Source organism: Pelobates fuscus, chromosome 1 (genome assembly GCF_036172605.1).
Source record: "Pelobates fuscus isolate aPelFus1 chromosome 1, aPelFus1.pri, whole genome shotgun sequence".
NCBI classification, from domain to species: domain Eukaryota; kingdom Metazoa; phylum Chordata; class Amphibia; order Anura; family Pelobatidae; genus Pelobates; species Pelobates fuscus.
Window position 1 is genome coordinate 24,702,783 of NC_086317.1, and position 19,467 is coordinate 24,722,249.

General features: G+C 42.1%; 1 protein-coding gene across 2 annotated transcripts in view; it reads right to left on the minus strand.

Moving 5' to 3' along the window:
• Positions 1–19,467, minus strand: part of LOC134586616 (B- and T-lymphocyte attenuator-like) — a 35,147-nt gene that overhangs the window by 1,352 nt on the left and 14,328 nt on the right. The window contains exons 3-5 of one of the 2 annotated variants that reach the window (XM_063442250.1): positions 6,752–6,781; positions 1,424–1,570; positions 1,300–1,343 (exon numbers count right to left, since the gene is read on the minus strand). In XM_063442250.1, coding sequence (XP_063298320.1) covers positions 1,300–1,343; positions 1,424–1,570; positions 6,752–6,781 — 221 coding nt within the window. The remainder of the gene's footprint in view (positions 1–1,299; positions 1,344–1,423; positions 1,571–6,751; positions 6,782–19,467) is intronic. The other variant, XM_063442259.1, reaches the window with a different exon arrangement.

The window sequence follows — 19,467 nt, forward strand, 5'->3', positions numbered from 1 at the left end:
CCCTTGTTACACTACTACCATCTCACCCTGGGCCCCTTGTTACACAACTACCATCTCACCCTGGGCCCCTTGTTACACAACTACCATCTCACCCTGGGCCCCTTGTTACACAACTACCATCTCACCCTGTGCCCCTTGTTACACAACTACCATCTCACCCTGTGCCCCTTGTTACACTACTACCATCTCACCCTGGGCCCCTTGTTACACAACTACCATCTCACCCTGGGCCCCTTGTTACACAACTACCATCTCACCCTGTGCCCCTTGTTATGGCGCCATCAATGTACCATATATGTGTTTGTTGTTATCTCCACAATTATTCTTGCTCCTTTCCCCAAATATCTAAAAGTGGCCGTGGAAGTGGTCATGGTGGCAGGTGTCTGTCTTTTTCCACGCTTCTGCTTGAAACGCTGCACATAAAGAGATATCTGCACTTTTATGGCAGGGGCTAGCTAAAACTCTGTTCTGGGCTGCTTAATGGCAATTCTGTGTAAAAATTTGAATTCCATTTTAATGCTGCCTGCAAGGGAAGCCATGATCTTCTGTTTCTATGCTCTCTCCCCACCCCCTTCATTTAGAGTTATTGAATTATTATTTTTTTATTATCTACCTTCCTTATCCAGCTCAGAGAGCACACATGCACTCTGCGATGGCATAACGGTCCATGAGAAGTACCCGCTTTGACCACGAGCATGCAAGGGTACTTCGGCAATAGATTTAATCTGTACTTTATAATTGGGAGGAGGGGACCTAAATAGCAATGTCACAACAGGCCACGCTAAATAATAATTCAAAAAGAAAAAAAACACTTAGAAAGGTTGGAGTAAGCCTTTAAGGGAGTACACTTCATGTGCTTTCACACACTACATACAATAAACTGAAACACTACATTCACACATCCTTACACACACCACATCTGTGCCCTGGCACTCTACTGTCAATTGGTCATAAACTAGATCCATGCAATACACACACATTCACACACACATTATGCTTAGAATGGGGATCTAGCTGCAACAGATAGAGGCAAAGTATTGGAGAGGACTATGATTAAATCTGAAGAGGATTCTGTGAAAACATTGAGAGTGCAGGTGGAAGTAAAGCCAGAGGCACCATCTCTGGACCTCCTACTATGTCAGAACGTTCAGGTTGGGATGAGGAGCAGAGCTTTGAACCCATGGCTGCTCTGAGCCCAGATGCAACTGTATCCCCAAAATGCCCTTTTTGTTACACCACTGTTTCCCGTTTCCAGTGCTCAGTAAGACATTCTTTGGTGTCTTTAATATTGTGACATACCTCCTGCTCTGCATCCCCCGTCTGTGATGTTGTTTTGTGTTTTGCTAAGAAGAAAAGAAATTCACATTAAGCATTGTATCGTGCTTTATTTAACACACATTGTTATCCACACAACAAAGCCTACCTTTTTTTCTTTGCATGCAGTAAATGAGTAGAGAGAGTATGATAATTAGCATGCACAGAGCACCCAGCGATGACACCGTATACTTGATCACATCACTAGTCATGATTTCTCCAGTGGTAGAGGTTGTAAGGTATGTTGTATTGCCTGCTAAAATAAATACATAAACAAATAGTTTTCTCATTTCTAAACAAGCTTTTATTACAATCTAACCATTTTTTCTAACCATTCTAAATTCTCGCATTGTCAATTCGACATTTCATCACTGCCGTCTGTTTAGACTCGAATAACATGTTACTGGTTGGTTAAAGGCACGTGTAGTCAGTTTTCAAAAACTACACCTCTTGCAATTCTTTTCTAGCCTTTATAGAACCTACTATTTGGCCATTCTCTGGTTACATAGTTACGTAGCTGAGAAGAGACTTGCGTCCATCAAGTTCAGCCTTCCTCACATATGTTTTGGTTGTTGATCCAAAAGAAGGTAAAAAACCCAGTCTGAAGCGATTCCAATTTTGCAACAAACTAGGGGAAAAAAAAATTCTTGACCCCAAAATAGCAGTCAGATGTCTCCTTGGATCAAGCAGCTATTACCCCGCTAATTAGAAATTATATAATTAGAAATATATGGTTAAAGGAAATGCCTTTATAAAATATACTATTTGACTATCTACTAAATTCTACAAAATAAGATGCATTGAGGCATAGCAGGATTAGCTATTAGGTGCCCTAAAGTGGGTGCCTAGAGCCTAGAAGTTAGACAGGGAAGCTGTAAACACGTAGGTGCTTGGTTGGGCTTGGTTCCATCCATCATACCTATATGAAGAGTGATGGGTGATTGACAAACTGGTTTCCCTAGGGCCACGTGGAATCTTAATTCTTCTTTGCCAAAAGGAATAGTATTCAATTTGGAGAGAGCTGCCAACTAGTATTCTACCAGGAAAATAACAAAACGTTACTTAGGAACAATGATAAGTCATGCAAGAGATTTAATTTAGGCAGAATGGGGTGAGATGGTGTTGGGCACTAGGGAGTGTGTCCTGCCATGTAAAGACAAAATGTATTGCCACTGTCAGGCAACTACACATCTACAGCATCTTCATCTGTGTGTACTGATATTCATTACCAAGTATAAAGCAAGATTCTCTATGAATCTACTTTTCACACCACAATATAGGCTGTTGTGAGTGGATAAGGACTATTTGGAGCCATAACTTAATAAAAAAAAAAAATGTGAATGCAATGTTAATTATGTATACTATAAAACCCTTATGCTGTACATTAACTAAAGTAGCACTGGTCCAGACAGAGGCGTCTCCATCTCCTATACTTCTCTATACAGCCTATGTACATAACACCCTTGTTCTCTAGATCAGTGCTCCAGATATCACCCAGCCAGGTTTAGAAATGCTATATCTTAAGTTAAACCCAAACTGTAAGTTATCCCTACAACTGGTTGGTAGAACATTGTTTACATGCCTTACTATGTTTAGACTATTACAGTAACTAGTTTATTGTCTGTCCGTCTTGTTACAAAGTAACTGTAAACTTTCTCTGCACAGACCAAATCTAGCCCAGATAACTGGAACACTATGCAACTTTTTTAGAGAGCTGTAACAACGTTGCACAGCAGGTAAAACAATAATTAAACAATAATTAAACAATCATTAAAGGATAGAAGACTGGAGAAATAGTAAGTGAGAGAGAAAGTAAGGTCGGAAGGGGAGAAAAATTGTGGAAGATGGTGGATAAGACTAGAAAGTTATTTGGAAATTGATTGGACACAATGACAGAGAAGGAGTTAGGTAGAGAGGGAAAAGGTATCGAGCTAGTGAGAGAGACATATATGTAGAGAATATATGTAGAGAGGGAACTAGAAAGAGATAGATAAAGAGAGGGATATAAATAGATGTAGACAAAGTCTGGTAAGTAGGCAGAACAAGGGATGACAGAAGTGTTTGCCATAAGGAAACAGCTGTATCATGTAAAGCCTCTGTTAAACATGAGGATAAATATATTTAAAGGGACACTATAGTCACTAAAACAACTTTTGCTTAATAAAGTAGTTTCGGTGTATAGAATATGGCCCTGCAGTCTCATTGCTAAATTCTTTGCCATTTAGATGTTAAATCACTTTGTTTATACAGCCCTTGTCACACCTCCCTGCATGTGACTAACACAGCCTTCATCAACACTTTCTGTAAAGAGTCATATATTGTTTACACTTCCTTTATTGTAAATTCTGCTTAATTTTTAATTTCTTATGTTTTGCTCTGTTAATAGCTTGCTGGAACCTGCAGGAGCCTCCTTTGTGTGATTAAAGTTCAATTTAGAGAGTAGGAGGTAAAAACTTTTAAAGTAAGTTACATCTTATTGAAAATTAACCATTTTTTTTCATACAGGCTGTGTCAGTCACAGCCAGGGGAGGTGTGCCTAAGGCTGCATAAACATAAACTAAAGTGATTTAACTCCTAAATGGCAGAGGATTGAGCAGTGAGACAGCAGGGGCATGATCTATGCACCAAAACCACTTTATCAAGCTAAAGTTGTTTTGATGACTATAGTGTCCCTTTAACAGTATTATCACACCCATCCTATGGTAGAAAGATATGGGACATTTTCACCTACCCATATATTCAAACATTGAACCCAAGACTCTCAGGGGCAATGCATCTTGAATTATGTAGCTATACCCTCCAAGTACATAAATGCACATCCAACAACACATGTTGAACAGAGCTACACAAATATCATGACTCATGGTTTATGGAAAAACTTTCTTTGATACTGGGTATATGTGAATAGTTGCAACCCACAGTCCTACCACTATGGGATATTGATAGATAATAACCTATTAGACACCTTGTAAAAGCAAACAACTTGTCTTCTCATTTAAACTGCAAAATAGGTCACAAATAGGTCACATACAGACCAGTCTATCAAACCAAACCATCCAGACCGGTCCATCAAACTAACGCATACTGACCAGCCAATCAAACCAAACCATCCAGACCGGTCCATCAAACTAACGCATACTGACCAGCCAATCAAACCAACCCATACAGACCGGTCCATCAAACTAACGCATACTGACCAGCCAATCAAATCAAACCATCCAGACCGGTCCATCAAACTAACGCATACTGACCAGCCGATCAAACCAACCCATACAGACCGGTCCATCAAACTAACGCATACTGACCAGCCAATCAAACCAACCCCTACAGACCACCAGTAAATCAAATGAAGATACACAGAACAGCTTACCAAACCAATACATATATACACCAGTCTATCAAACCAAGACATACAGACCAGCCAATCAAAACATTAAATTTACAGACCAGTCTAACACCCCCCCCCCCCACACACACACACACACCAATACATAACAGCTTATTAAACCAACATATACCAAAAAAACTAAGTGCAAGAGAGTACTGAAAAGTTCGGACAATAGCTCAAGTAGTCTGTCTTTGGTGTGTCCCTGCTCAGATCTCAAGCCAGTTTTAGTTTATCTTGTGCCATTACAAAAAGAACCAGGGCCACTTGGTTATTAGCCTGATCCCACCCTAAAAGGTAGTCTAGATCCAAAATGCAAGTATGAGAGATACAGCAACCCCATATGATAACTGCAACCTTGTTAGTAATAGTCAGTGAAGTTTAGGCAATACTCCTCGAGGTACAGTGAGCAAGGGGTTCACGTCTGAATTAACCTTTGGGGAGAGCAAAAAAACATGGTGCAAGAAAGTACCGAGAATCGGTTCCCTGAGTGGAAATTTACTGAAGGACAAGCTATTGAGTTTCTCTAAACCTTTGTCCATTCTCAGAGTTTTCATATTCTCTGTTTTGTTGCAATGCATTAACTTGGCTCTCCCCAAGATAAAAGGCTATTCCAGATGTGTACCCCATGCTCCCTGTTTCTAGAGGAGGATAAGCTACACCTTGCTGACGAGGCCCAAAGAAGACTGAAATGATTGTCCGGGGTTTCTGTATCTGTAGTGCAGAGAGAAGTTGCCCACAATTTTTTCTGGACTGCTCTTATGGGTGGGATCAGTCTGATATGCCTTGGAATAGGTTTCCTCTATAATGGCACAATGGAGCAAAAACTAATTTGAGACCATTCACTTGGCTCTCCCCAGGTTAAAAGAGTAATCCAGACATGGTCTCTGATAAACAACAATTTGCACTACAGTCATCAGAATAAATTTTAAAAAGTTAAAGGGACACTGTAGGCACCAAGACAACTTTAGCTTAATTAAACAGTTTTGGTGTATAGATCATGCCCCTGCAATCTCACTGCTCACTTATCTGCCATTTAGGTGTTAAATCATTTTGTTTATGCAGCCCTAGTTACACCTCCTTAAATGGGACTTACACAGCCTTCTGAAATACTTCCTGTAAAGATTAATCTAATGTTTAAACTTCATTTATTCCACATTCTGTTTAATTTAGAATTTCTCATCTCATGTTTGTTACTATCCTGCTAGACCCTGCAGGAGCATTCTGTGTGTGATTAAAGTTCAATTCACAGAGTAGGAGATAAAAACCTTTAAAATAGGTCAACATCTTATTGAAAATTAAACCATATTTTTCATGCAGCTTGCATGAGTCACTGCCAGGGGAGGTGTATCTAGGGCTGCATGAACAGAAACAAAAGTGATTTAACTTCTAAATGGCAGTGAATTGAGCAATGATACTGTTGGGTATGATCTATACACTAAAACTGCTTCATTAAAGGAAAGTTGTTTTGATGCCTTTAGTATCCCTTTAAGCTCTCTAATGTCTTCATTCAGCTCCATTGATGAGGAAGCAAAATTAAAAATCCATCACAGCGTGACATAAAGATAGGGCACAACCCCCTAGAAAGACTGATATCCCCTTCTTACAACTCTCCTACTCCTATATAAATCCTCAGAGAAAGTGGAAACATCCTACAACCCATTCCCTAAGCACTGTGCCTTATCGGGCCAAAAAGCTGATTTGACTTAATGATAGAGAGAGGAAAGCGAGAGAGAGAAAGAGACAATGAGGCAGATGAGACAGAGATAAGAAAAGCAAATAAAGAGATATAAGGAGAAAGGGAGGGAGGATAGAGGCAGAGAGAGTAAGATAAAACATGAAGGGCCTGGCTGTAAAAACTGAAGGAGTGAGAGAAATATAAGCAAAGAAGAGGAAGAGAGCAACAATTGTTAGAGAGTGATGGAGAGAAAGGGGAAAAGTAAAGAGAGAATGAGAGAGATTAGTGGGACGAAGAGAGATAAAGAGGACTATGGTAGAGAGACAGATAGAGAGAGCGATAAGTTCCCCAATCCATAGACCCCGCACACTTACTTGGAGGAGTCATCGTAGTTCCTGGATTTTCTGAAACAACATGATCGTTACTTGGCTTGGTTGGCCAGATCCCCATGTTAATTATAATGTATGACAGGCATAAAGTACCAAACAAAGAATGACTGGATTTAACATGGAGCAGAGAGTAACCCAGTCTGACTCTTCCTCTGATAACGAACCATGCTGTATTGTAACAGATTGCTATGCGAATCGTGTAGCAGTAACACAGGTTCCACACAATCTAAACTTCGTTTAGAATTTCCTCCCTGTGATAGATTTCATCAAGTGTGGTTACGAAATCTCATATCTCCTAAGATATATGTCATTAACTCACTGCTAATAGTTAATTCTCGGTAAGTTTCATCACTAAGCTTCAGTGTGAGCAAAACTGTTTTCTGTTTCGGCCGAACTTCCTTTTTTTAAGCTTATTTCCTCAATTGCTATGAAATTAAGTATACAAACGTATCGGTGAAAAATAAGGGTATAAGAGATATTAACGTTTTCAGCTGCATTTATTGTACAGTTACACGAGGCTCTACCATAAAATAAGAATACAGTCTAAAGCTGTCATATTGGTAACAACATGACTTGCTTTGGAGTAAGTTTAGGGATGGGTTGCCATAGGAACACCCCATTCTTATCAGCACAATAATATATAAATATATATAAATAAATCAGTGCAATCATATATATATATATTAAACATTTCCAATTGTTGAGTGAAATTGTATTCCTGGAAAGTAGAAATTCAACCCTGGTGTGTATGCCACTCACCCTCAGTGCTTGCGCTGGCAAGTAACTTTTAAAGACCGGCTAGTAGCACAGACTGAATTTATGCAGTGACAGAGAGAATTTAACACCCTGCGGAGTTATTTGTATTTTGTTAATTAATAGGGTTATGCACTAATAAACACCAGATTTTGTCCAAATGGACAAAATCAGGTGAAAAGGACCGAATCCTGACCACATAGGCAATTCGCATATTTACTAAAACCCAATATGGTCAGAATTCGGTCAACCCGAACGAATCTGCAGAAATTGCCTGGATGCATTTTGTGTCCGGATTTCGCATCCAAATCCTACACAAAGTATAGGATTCAGAAGATTGAGAAAGCTCCAGTTTTTACAAAATGTGGTACTGAATGCATGCATCCAGGCGGATACATATTTGCAAATTATCGTTCACTTGCTTTCATGCTCGCAAGCAATAATTTTAAGTCCTGTTTGCCCACTGACAGCATAGCATCCAGCACGCAAATAGTTAATTAATACTTGGCAATGCAAGGGTTAACTATGTGGTGGTTGGCCAATGCTTGCTAGCATTATATAGTTAAAAAAATAAATTAACACAATACTGAACCTAAGTGGCGGTTCCAATCAGATTGGCACAAAGACATAGGCAGAGACCTCACACAAGATGAATGGAACCACATCTACACAACCCACAAGGGTCTCACTTTGTGCGCCTCCCTTCTGGAGTCAGCCCGAAAAATACTCTATAGGTGGTATATGACACCCGCACGACTCAGGAAAATGTACCCAAACACGAGCAACAAATGCTGGAGGTGCCTAACCCAGGAGGGGACAATGCTCCACATCTGGTGGACATGTGCTTTGGTCCAGTCATACTGGAAACAAGTAGAAGAGTTGATACGGGGGGCCACAGGGTGCATCTTAGAATACAGGGTTGAAACCTTTTTACTCAAACTCTTACCTCCTAACATGCCACGGTGTATATCTAAACTAACATTCCTCATCCTCTCCTCTGCCTCCACGCTATTGGCACGTCAGTGGAAAACCCCAACGATCCCCTCCATAGCGGAAGTAACCACATTGGTTTCCACAACACTAGACTATGAGACAATAGTGTTGCACCAACTGAAAGTGGGTATAGGGAGCACCACAGCAAAAGAACTCTGGACAGCTTATGTAGGGGACGGGCCTCTAGATAATTCCCTACAGTAGCCAAAAGAGACAAGACGAAGACGACTGAGCAGATCGAGACATCTCAGTGAAGACATACTAGTTCCACTGTTAGACCCAGTTACTTCCCCCTCCCCCTTTCCCATACGGTAGATAGCCACAAAAGGAAGGGTTATGACCCATCTACATGGGAGCGCAACGAGGAATGACAAGCCTCGACGGCGCGAGCATCAGTAAATCACTTGGAGTAAAAGAGGGGACAATAACTCCCCAATAAATCATAGTACTGTATGACCTCCGGGACAAAGGCCTAAAGAGCGAACAATAAACTAGGGACAGGGACAGGGGCGGGGGGGTTGAGGGAAGGGGCACAATTGCAAGCGTACCTAATCCCTTCATCGGACACCCCGCCTTGTGCCCCTCACACCAGTCACCTGCGTCCCGCCCCCACTCTGATTCACAACATTAAACCGAGGTTGATCACCTAACGTTACAGAAAGTCGAAAGTCGAATGAACATGTGTTGTTAAAACTATGCTATAACAATGTGATGTACAGATGTGATATACTATGGCTTATCTGCAATTTCCCCTATCCCATTTTCCTTTCTGTACCCCAATAAAATAAAAATTGTCAAATAAAATAAAAATAAAAACAAATTAATTCATAAATAAATAGTGTATGGAGGTCAATAAGACCCTCATTTGACAATAAAGGAAGTGTAACACTTCCCATTGCCCCAGCCTGCCAAACATCATGTCTACTAAATGTCTAAACCTAGTGATTGGGCAGCCATTTGAAATTGGGCCTGTAAAATATCAGGGGGACAAAGCATCAACAGAGCCCACACTCTTGAACATCGGTTGAGGGACTTTAAAAAAAAATAAGGCATGGTGAAAAGATCAGTGTCCACCCCCCCCCCCCCCTCGCTCCCCCCCCCCACTCGTCCCCCATGGTCAGCAGATGAGGGCTATCATAATATTTTGTTGAGAGTCTAGTGCTCCCCCATAGCTCCCAGCCATTGGTGACAGATGGGGCCCTAATAATATTAGTAAACAGGTGGAGGACCTAATAAATTCCCCTAGTCCATTTGCATCTGATGGTGGCCCTAATTATAATATTCAGGGGAAAGGGCCTCTCCAGCTAGCTCTCTCCCATGAATATCAGCTGGGGATTCTAATTAATTAAACAGGGGGGTAGACATGCTATTGTGCATTCCAAATATTAGTATGTCCAACCCCGCTAGGTAGCTAGGGGTCCCAATCCCCTAGACAACCCCTAATAAATAAACTACCCTACATACTTCTCCTCAACCTAAAAATAGTGGTGGCACGGGGTGCAATAACTCTAATACCTAAAAAAAAAAAAATTATGATTACCCATCTGAAATCTTCTTTCTTCAAATTCTTCTGTTCTTCAGCCCCCAAAAAAGGGCAAATAAAAATCCATAAATCCCAGGGTCGGAGCTTGCTAAATGATCTGATTGGACGTAATTTCTATCAGCTTGAGGATATCGGCCATCCAAAATACCATCCAGCTTCAAAAACCACCTAGCTTGATTCTACAAGGCAAGCTGCCTTTCTTTCTAACCCCAAAACATCTGCAACGGACACCCAGGCCTGGGGTGTACCTCACACTTAAGGTTTCAGGCCTAGAGTACTGCCTAGCTAGTACAGTAGGCTAGCTTGTAAGGAGATTGCCTCCACTCCTTCACCTCCTACTTCATAAGCTTGTATGCCGGCTATGGGTCATTACTCTCAAGAAACACACGCCGTGGCTGACTTTAGAGATATCGGGACTATACTGCAGAGACCTGCACAGCCCAGATCCACATGTCGCAGATCATGACCTGGTTGCAGGGCAGTGGGTGCCAGAGTCTTTGCACACCTCTCAGGCTCACCAACCTTCACTTCCTGTGCCTTCAGATCACTCAGTGCCAACTACCAAACGTACCTACATATAGAGTATCTTGCAGTGCCATATACCACAATTTTATTGAAAAAAAGAAATGAAAACATGCCACAACCCCCCCTCACTCAGACGCTGGGTGGAGGAGGTGGAGGACACAAGAAAATTCGAGGACCTGAAAGCCACCACGGCAGCAGCAAAAGAAAAGCTCATGACCAGATGGTTCCACTGGATACGACACATCGCCACAGATGAGTTCCTACTATGCCTGAACTCACTATAAATCTGGGACACGCAACGACAGGACAACCGGGCGCTTGCCCCTGGGGCGGCCTCTGGGCTGGTCGCCCTCTTCAATACCCCCCCTTCTTTCCTTTTCCCACTCCTCTACCCCTACGCCCCCCTACTCCACCCTCCCCCCCCCCAGTGTGTGTCAACCACACACAACCCAATCACTGACTGACGGCAACATGAACCATACTACGGACCGGGCCCCAACAAGGCAACAGCCCACACAGATCAGCCCAATACGAGACCCCGAGCCACGCTTCACCGCCACACGACGACATAACCTCATGACCACACACTACTTAAGAGAAGGTAGCAACACGAGATACTGCGACCTGCCTACCCGAGACACCTGCTCCCACACGCCCCCCCCCCCCCAGCGCAACCACTGGCACTACCAGGCGCCGGAGGGCAGCAATGAGGGAGACACACACCCCACACGGAGCACTGTCACACACGTGCACCGATCCCGCAGCCACCAGCGACATCGGTTGGACAACAGCAGCCTCTCTAAGCAACCTACACAGAGAATAACATACACAGACACAACAGGCTTCTGGCACACTAGCGACTATCCGTGCAACATAAAAAAATTGATAAAACCACCACATGGGCGCACATACTATATTCCATGCCTATACTAAGAGCCTATGCACAGGCAACACAACACTTACCTACACACAAGACAAGTACCTACCAATACAACCAAACAAAACGAGAAACTGCATTTAACGACTGACTTTGTGCCTCAGCGCAGGCAACGCTATGTCTCTCCTGAAGCAATTTCACCTAATTGCTTATACCTAGCACTGCATCGCTGGACGATAAAAAACAAGTATACTGTAATCTAGCCCTATGTCACAGCATGAGAGAAGTCAACTTGAAATATTAAGCACATGCCTGTTAAACCTAATGTAACTGCATATTTTATATGAATGCCTCTGCGCAGGCAACCATATGCTTCTCATAAGGCTAACTACATGCTTATACTTGCAACATAAAACAAAATAAAATAAAATATTTAAAAAAAAAACCAATAAAATGAATCCATCTCTGTGTGTATATGTATTATCTGTGTGTGTATATTTGTTATAAGTATGTGTGTTATCTGTATGTGTATATGTTATCTGTGTGTGTATGTGTTATGTGCATATGTGTTATCTATGTGTGCCTATGTTTTATCTCTGTGTATATGTATGTATGTTATCTATGTTATCTGTGAGTATGTGTTCTCTATGTGTATCTGTGTGTCTGTGTATCTATCTGTATATGTAGGTGATAGAAGTGCACTCAATCCTTCGTCTGGAATTCAAGGTGCTCTAGTGGATAAGTCCCAGTACCAAAAAGGACCAATTGTAACATTTGAATATTGAAAATAATCCAGGCACTCCAGCAAATTCCAAAATATAGGCAATCTTTATTGGAACAAGGAATCAAACAGCAACGTTTTGACCCCTTAGGGCCTTTATCAAGCTTTGATTATTTTCTATATTCAAATGTGTATCTATCTGTGTGACTGTATGTGTGTCACTGTTTGTATCTATATGAGTATCATCATGTGTATCTGAGTGTGTACATTGCTACATTCCCAAACCATATACTCCATACAAAAATGCTCACATCCAAACACTGCTCAGTGCTAAGTACTACCCTACAAGAATGGGCAAATAATCGATCCCCAGAACATTATGGGAGTTATACGACAGATGAGGATCTACCCTTTTTCCATCCTGCGGTAGGGGAGACCAAAAATAAATGATTGCACCAGTGCCCTCTCTACTTTAGTTCTACCACTGAGCAGGTAGGCAACTTTTGCAAGCTGCTTTTTCCATATATCCACAAAGAAAACATAAAAAAATACATATATGCTGTGTTTGGGGTTTATCTACTAAACTATTAAAAACAATTTGATGGCAGAGCTTGTCACAGTTTGCTCGATCCCACGAATATTTACTGAAATATAGCCTTTTTTCATGACTTTCTGATTGCTCACCTTAATCTTGATGACTGAAATACTGCAACCTTAGGGGCATGTACTCTGTGCATGTTGGTGATAACCCTGTGTCCTTTTCTTAGCATTCTGCTGGGGCAGCCCTGTGGCCTATCTGTGGCCTACTTTTCCAGCTATAAGTCCTTGGCTAGGACTTTCCTGAGCACACTCAAAAGAGCACTTCACACATCCACAACACAGCGACTGGGCACGTGTCTGTAAATATTGAAAGGCTAGCACAGTTTCAGTAGGGATCCCTGGCAGAACTAGATCTCCTGTGTGTGGCTTTCTAGGAGCAACTACAGCTTTGGGAAGATTACGGTAACCGTGAGCCCCTCATCCCCCTCCCCCACCCCCCTGTATTGGATGGACTAGAGAGTACTGAAAGAGTGACAGGGAGGAGGACCTCTCATATTCATCATCTGCCTGGAGAAGTCTCTGGGGCTGCTATGGGAGGTTATGGCATCCCTTCCTTCTTCCTTGGTAGCAAGCTATCAGGAGAAGCAAACTCCAGCACAATCGATACACATGTCTGAAGAGAAAGACAGAGGGGGCTCATCTCCACCCAAGTCCAACACTCAAGCGTCTCTTAGGACTGCTCCAGACTATTTGATAGCTTGGACAGGTGAGTACAGGGTGCAAGTCTGTCTTTATAATGGGGGTTAGACCTTTGATCTCCTTGACTATGCCGCAGTTGTTTCCCTTTTCACTTTGCTAAGCTCATTCCCAGCCCAGGCCTCTCATAAAAGAATTGTCTGAATAAGTTAATATGTCTAAAGATTCAGCGAAAACTCAAGCAAAATATCTATAGAGTGTGATATTCTAGAATAAGGGTAAACAACCTTCCGCACTCCAGATGTTGTGGACTATATTTCCCTGATGTTTTGCCGGCATTATGGCTGTAAGAGAATTATGGGAGATGTAGTACACAACATCTGGAGTGCTGAAGGTTGCCTCCCCCTGTTCTAGAATGGATCTATATTCTCTACTGTAGCCCGTTTGGATGGTCTATGGCCAATTTATATATAGTCCGTGAGCTTTACAATTTATTTTTTTATTTTTTTTAATTCTTTATTTTATTTGTGCATGTGATTAACAATTGTGTTTGCTTGCCACAGCAGCTGGAGCAAACTGGGTGGTATACACATGAAAACAGTATTATGGCATAGAAAGTTTTGCACATTTTTAAAAATTAAGTAGTCAGGATGAACATATATGACCTTATGCTGTGAGATACATAGTTGTGACTTAAAGGAGTTGATCAATAATCATGCGAGGTAAACGTCCCTCATCGGTACACATTAGCTATCAAACATGCCATCTGTGTATAACTTGAATTAAAGATAGATAGGTATAGCCAGGGCCAGATTAACATAGGGGCTGATGGAGCTGCAGCTCCAGGCCCAGGCCCAGGCCCATGGAATAGGCCCATTTAAAAAAATATATATATATATTTTTTACACACACTACTCTTAGGTTTGCCACCTGAAATGCAGGTATTTTTCTCAGAATAAAAGGAGATTACTCTGCAATACCAGCACCAGCCAGTAGGGGTCACTGTCTGTGGAGAGCGGCAGAGACAGGAAGTTACAGCATATCCCTCCCTGCCTATCTATACTACTCACTGATCCGTGGGGGAGCAGCTACACAGCACAGAGTCCAGACAGCAGCTATACAGCTCAGGTAAGTGAGGGATGGGGGGGAAGGCAGCAGGGACACATGGGGACACTCAGACACTAGGACACATGGGGACACAGACACTGGGAGACCTGGGAACACTTAGACACTTGGGGACACTGGAAAACATGGGGACACTGAGACACTTGAAAATATGGGGACACTGAGACACTAGGGGACACTTAGACACTAGGGGACATATGGGGACACTGATACACTAGAGGAACCAGACACTAGGGGACACTGAGACAGTAGGACACATGGGTACACAGACACTGGGAGGCCTGGGAACACTGAGACACTTGGGGACACTGGAAAACATGGGGACACTGAGACACTGGGACACATGGGGATGCTGAGACACATGGGGACGCTGTGAGACATAGGGACGTTGGGAGACACTATGTCCCCATGTCTCCCAGTGTCCCCATGTCCCCCAACCAGTGTCCCTAGTGTGCCCAAGTCTCCCAGTGTCTGTGTCCCATGTCTCTCAGTGTGCCTAGTGTCCCCATGTCTCCCAGTGTCCCTATATGTGCCAGTGTCCCCATGTCTATGTCCACAACTTTCCCCATGTCTCCCAGTGTCCCCAAGTGTCTGTCTCCCAGCCAGTATCCCCTAGTCTCCCAGTGTCTCTGTGTTCCCATGTCTCTGTGTCCCTGGTGTCTTAGTGTCCTCAAATGTTTTAGTGTCCCCATGTCTCCCAGTGTCTGTGTCCCTAGTTTCTCAGTGTCCCCATTTCACCCAGTTTCCCTAAATGTCTCAGTGTCCCCATGTCTCTCGGTGTCCCCATGTCTCACTGTATCCCCAGTATCCTAGTGACATGGGGACACACTGAGACATTGGGACACTGGAAGAAATGGGGAAACTGAGACACTGGGAGACTAGGGGACTGGGCGACATGGGGACACTGACACTGTGATACATAGGGACACTGAGACACTGGGTGACTTGCGAGACTGAGACACTGGGAGACAGGGAGACACTGGGAGCAATCCATCTATACAGCAGAATCAAACTGTGAGTAGTTTGTTGGTGATTTTACAGAATTTTCTCTGATGTCACTCCTTGTGATTTACATCATGCAATGTCACGCATAACTAATTATACAAATGATTAAGGCTGGTATTTTTTCCAAGAAAGGTGGCAACCTTAACTACTCTTCACATACTCTTGCTTAAAAGAGCAGTATAGGGTCAGGAACACAATCATGTATTTCTGACCCTATTATGTTAAAACCACCACCCTGGCCCCTTCTTGCCTCCCTAAATATAGTAAAATCTTACTTGTATTCAAGTCTGCAGCTGGTGGCTCTGCCTCTGAACTGACTGTCTGCTAACATCATCAGAAGTGGTGGTCTGAGCAAATTACAATACTTCCCCATAGAATTGGCTGAGACTGTCAACTAGGCAGATCAGGGGCAGAGCCAGCACAAGTCCAACATAGCCCTGGCCAATCAGCATCTCCTCATAAAGATAAATTGAATCAATGCATCTCTATGAGGAAAGTTCAGTGTCTGCATGCAGAGGGTGGAGACACTGAATGGCAGTGCTGCACACTAGGCAGTACTGCCCCAGGAAGAACCTCTAGCAGCCATCTAAGGAGCGGCCAAAGCAGTTATTTTCTCTGAAAAGACAGTGTTTACTGCAAAAAGCCTGAATGGAAGGATTCTACTTACCAGAACAAATACAATAAGCTGTAGTTGTTCTGGTGACTATAGTGTCCCTTTAAGTTTGGAAGCTTAAGAGGGATGTATGGGAACAAACTTGTGTGGACTGGCTGACAATAAAATTAGTTTAGGTAATGCAGACGTTGGTCTCTCTAACACTGTGGCATGTTCCCTTTCTTCTATACTCACTACATACACCTTCTCTCTGTCTCAGACTATATACCAGGAACTTCTGCCTGCTAGTAAGAAGGTAAGGAGACAAGTGAACCAGCGAGTGCTAGGGTAAAGTCCTTAGAAAGCATGGAGTGAGTGCATCATTAGACGCATTTATGTCAAGCTCAGGGTGCTGCCTGCATAGTATGCCCTTAGTTGGACAGCCTGCAGGATTTGCAGGCAGCCTGACATGCATTCATGCCAGGCTGACCTTCCAATTCTTTGGACAAACATGCCCCCTTTTTGGGCATGTTCACCCCCTTTTGGCAGGTCTGGTAACGTGACTCGCACCAGTGGCACACCCTTTTACCCCACCCTTTGACTTCCTGCTTCACTGGACACTGCTGTTAGGGGTTATGGATTTACTTGAAAGATGAAAGAGAGATTAAGCATAGAGTATGTGTTTTCTTTTGCATCCTATGAGTTTCCCTCTAGCACCATCTCCATCAGATACATGACGCTTGGGAGGTATGACTGTTTTAGTGTTTTTGGTCGATAAGATTCCGTAATTAGGCCCATCATAATTGTCAGCACCAGGCCCACTGTGCTCTTAATCCGGCCCTGGGTATAGCTCAGTAAAATGCAAACACAACAATGGTGGATTGGCGCGTTAAACCAAAGAGTAAGCAACTACCCCCAGTGCCCAAAATCACTAAATGTCACTCAAGTTAAAGTGAAAGAGAAAGGTATAGGGGGGTGCAAAGGAAATATACAAAAACCTGTATGCTTAGTAAAATGAGGGGAACACCTCCTGATTTTCCTACAATAAAAACACATACATAGTGTAATACTGTTATGTAAGGAACATTAATCAGTCAAGGGTAATGGGTCACTCACAATATGCAGAGCCACATGAAGCTGGCTCTGACTTCAGTAGCAGGTGAATAATTAGCTTATTCAGGCTTTCAAACTCCCAAACAGGATAGCTTCTTTCCAGCCTTCCAATAATTTCCAGGATATCCAATTTGGTAAAAGCAAATTAAAACTTTACTGGATAAAATATAGGAAATAAAAATAAGCTTAAAATAACATGAGAAATAAAAAGTCCACAGCACTAACGCGTTTCGACCTCCAGGTCTTTGTCAAAGTGTGTTGTGGATGCTGTTCTTCTTTCTTTTAAGTAGTGCTCCTCTCTTTAAAATTGGCGCCGTTTTTACGGCGTCGGTCTTCACTTCCGGGTCCGCTGAACATCCGCATCACGTGACTTTCCGTCCGGTCACCTGATTCTGACGTCATGCGCAATGACGTCACTTCCATTTTTTCAGAAATTTATGTTATTTATGAAAAATGGTATTCAAAGATGCCAAAGATGCCATAAAACAAAATAGGGACTACTTTATCTTATTTACAAGCCGGTGGTTGACAAAAGGCAAAGATCAGCCATCAACTTTTATGAAATTTCAACAGCTGTCACATGGGGAGTGAGGGCCGTGGAATTCAAGCACTGTCTATGGAGTAAATGTAAACCAATCCCTTGCCAATCTGTGATAAGTGGGATGAAAAAGGATCAACGTATCTTATATAGAGTAAATACAGCATCCTCAAGGGATATCACAGAGCGTAACCTTATAACAGCAAATATAACTCAACAAATATACGTAGAGGATACAGCTTAAGATCTACAAAGAAAATAAAAAACCAATAGTGTAATACAATTTTAAATATAAAGTATGCACTAGGTGGATTGCACTCACAAGATAGAGGTATGTATCGCCTTGGGGTGCCTTCCCTTGGAATTGTCCATGTTGCTGCTTATATTTTTACACGTTGTTTAACCTGTTTTAATTTTGGTCCCTGAGGAAGTCCTATATGTAGGACAAAACGCGTAGGGCCTATAGTTTTATACTTTTATTTTTGTTCTAATTTTATATTACTTTTATATTAATTGTTATAAGAAAATAAAGCACATTTCTATTTGAATTTAATTTGGAATCCTATCCTCTTTACTTATGTGATGGCTGCCTTCAGAGGTAAGCGGTCTTCATTTAGACCCTCATTGTTCCAAAGGAAGGCAGCCCAAGGCGACACATACCAGTCTCTATCTTGTGTGTGCAATCCACCTACTGCATACTTTATATTTAAAACTGTATTACACTATTTTTTTTTATTTTCTTTGTAGATCTTCAGCTGTATTCTCTATATGTATTTATTGTGTTATAATTGCCAATGTAGGTTCTTGCGGTCTTGCAGAATCCTCCATATACCTCAGTGTTGTACATGCTTGAGAGTATAGCACTGATGTGACTCCAGGCAAATAAACCGCCAGGAGCTGAAGAGGACCAGCAGGAGGAAGATAGTAGCCTTCACAAGGGACTGCTTGAAGTAAGTAGAACCCTACACCCAGCGGCCATGAACACACACCAGATATGTTACTGTTGGGGGTCTTTGCTAAATATTTATTTAACCTCTATGGTGCAATGCACAGGTGACAATGTCCTTTTGTATATAGGTAGTTTGGAGTGTAATGTATAAAATTAAAGTGACCTAATATTGTCAATAATCATTGCAAGTTCTAATCTCACATTCTTCCATGAGGCCAATATATTGTCTGTAAGTTCGTGTTTGTGTATGGTTTGTGTGTCTGCTCTGTGTTTTTGGACTAGGAGGGAATAGTGTGTGGTTCTATGAGTGAAAGGGGAAATTATATCGTTTATTTGTTCAATAACAAAATGTACAGCTTTGTTGTGGTGTCAATTCAGAGATGTGTGTGACTTTAAGCAAATGATTTGATGGAACACTTCAATTGTTTGTTTTTCTAAAACTTGTCAAACCACGAGACACAGGCATATTTCAAAAGATAACGTATACAGATTCTCAAAACGACAGGCTCCAAATTGACAGAAAGCATCCTGTGCATATAACTGCATTTTATGTCTAAATTGTTCTCGTATGGATGGTTAAACTTTGGGAACACAAATTCATTTAAAGAAATGACATATCATGAAAGTGGCAATGATATTCCGAGGTTACTGGGGACCTTTCACAACTCCTTTTCTTGAACATGATAAAAATTAATAAGTGTGAAGTCCAATTAATATTCTACTGTTTGACT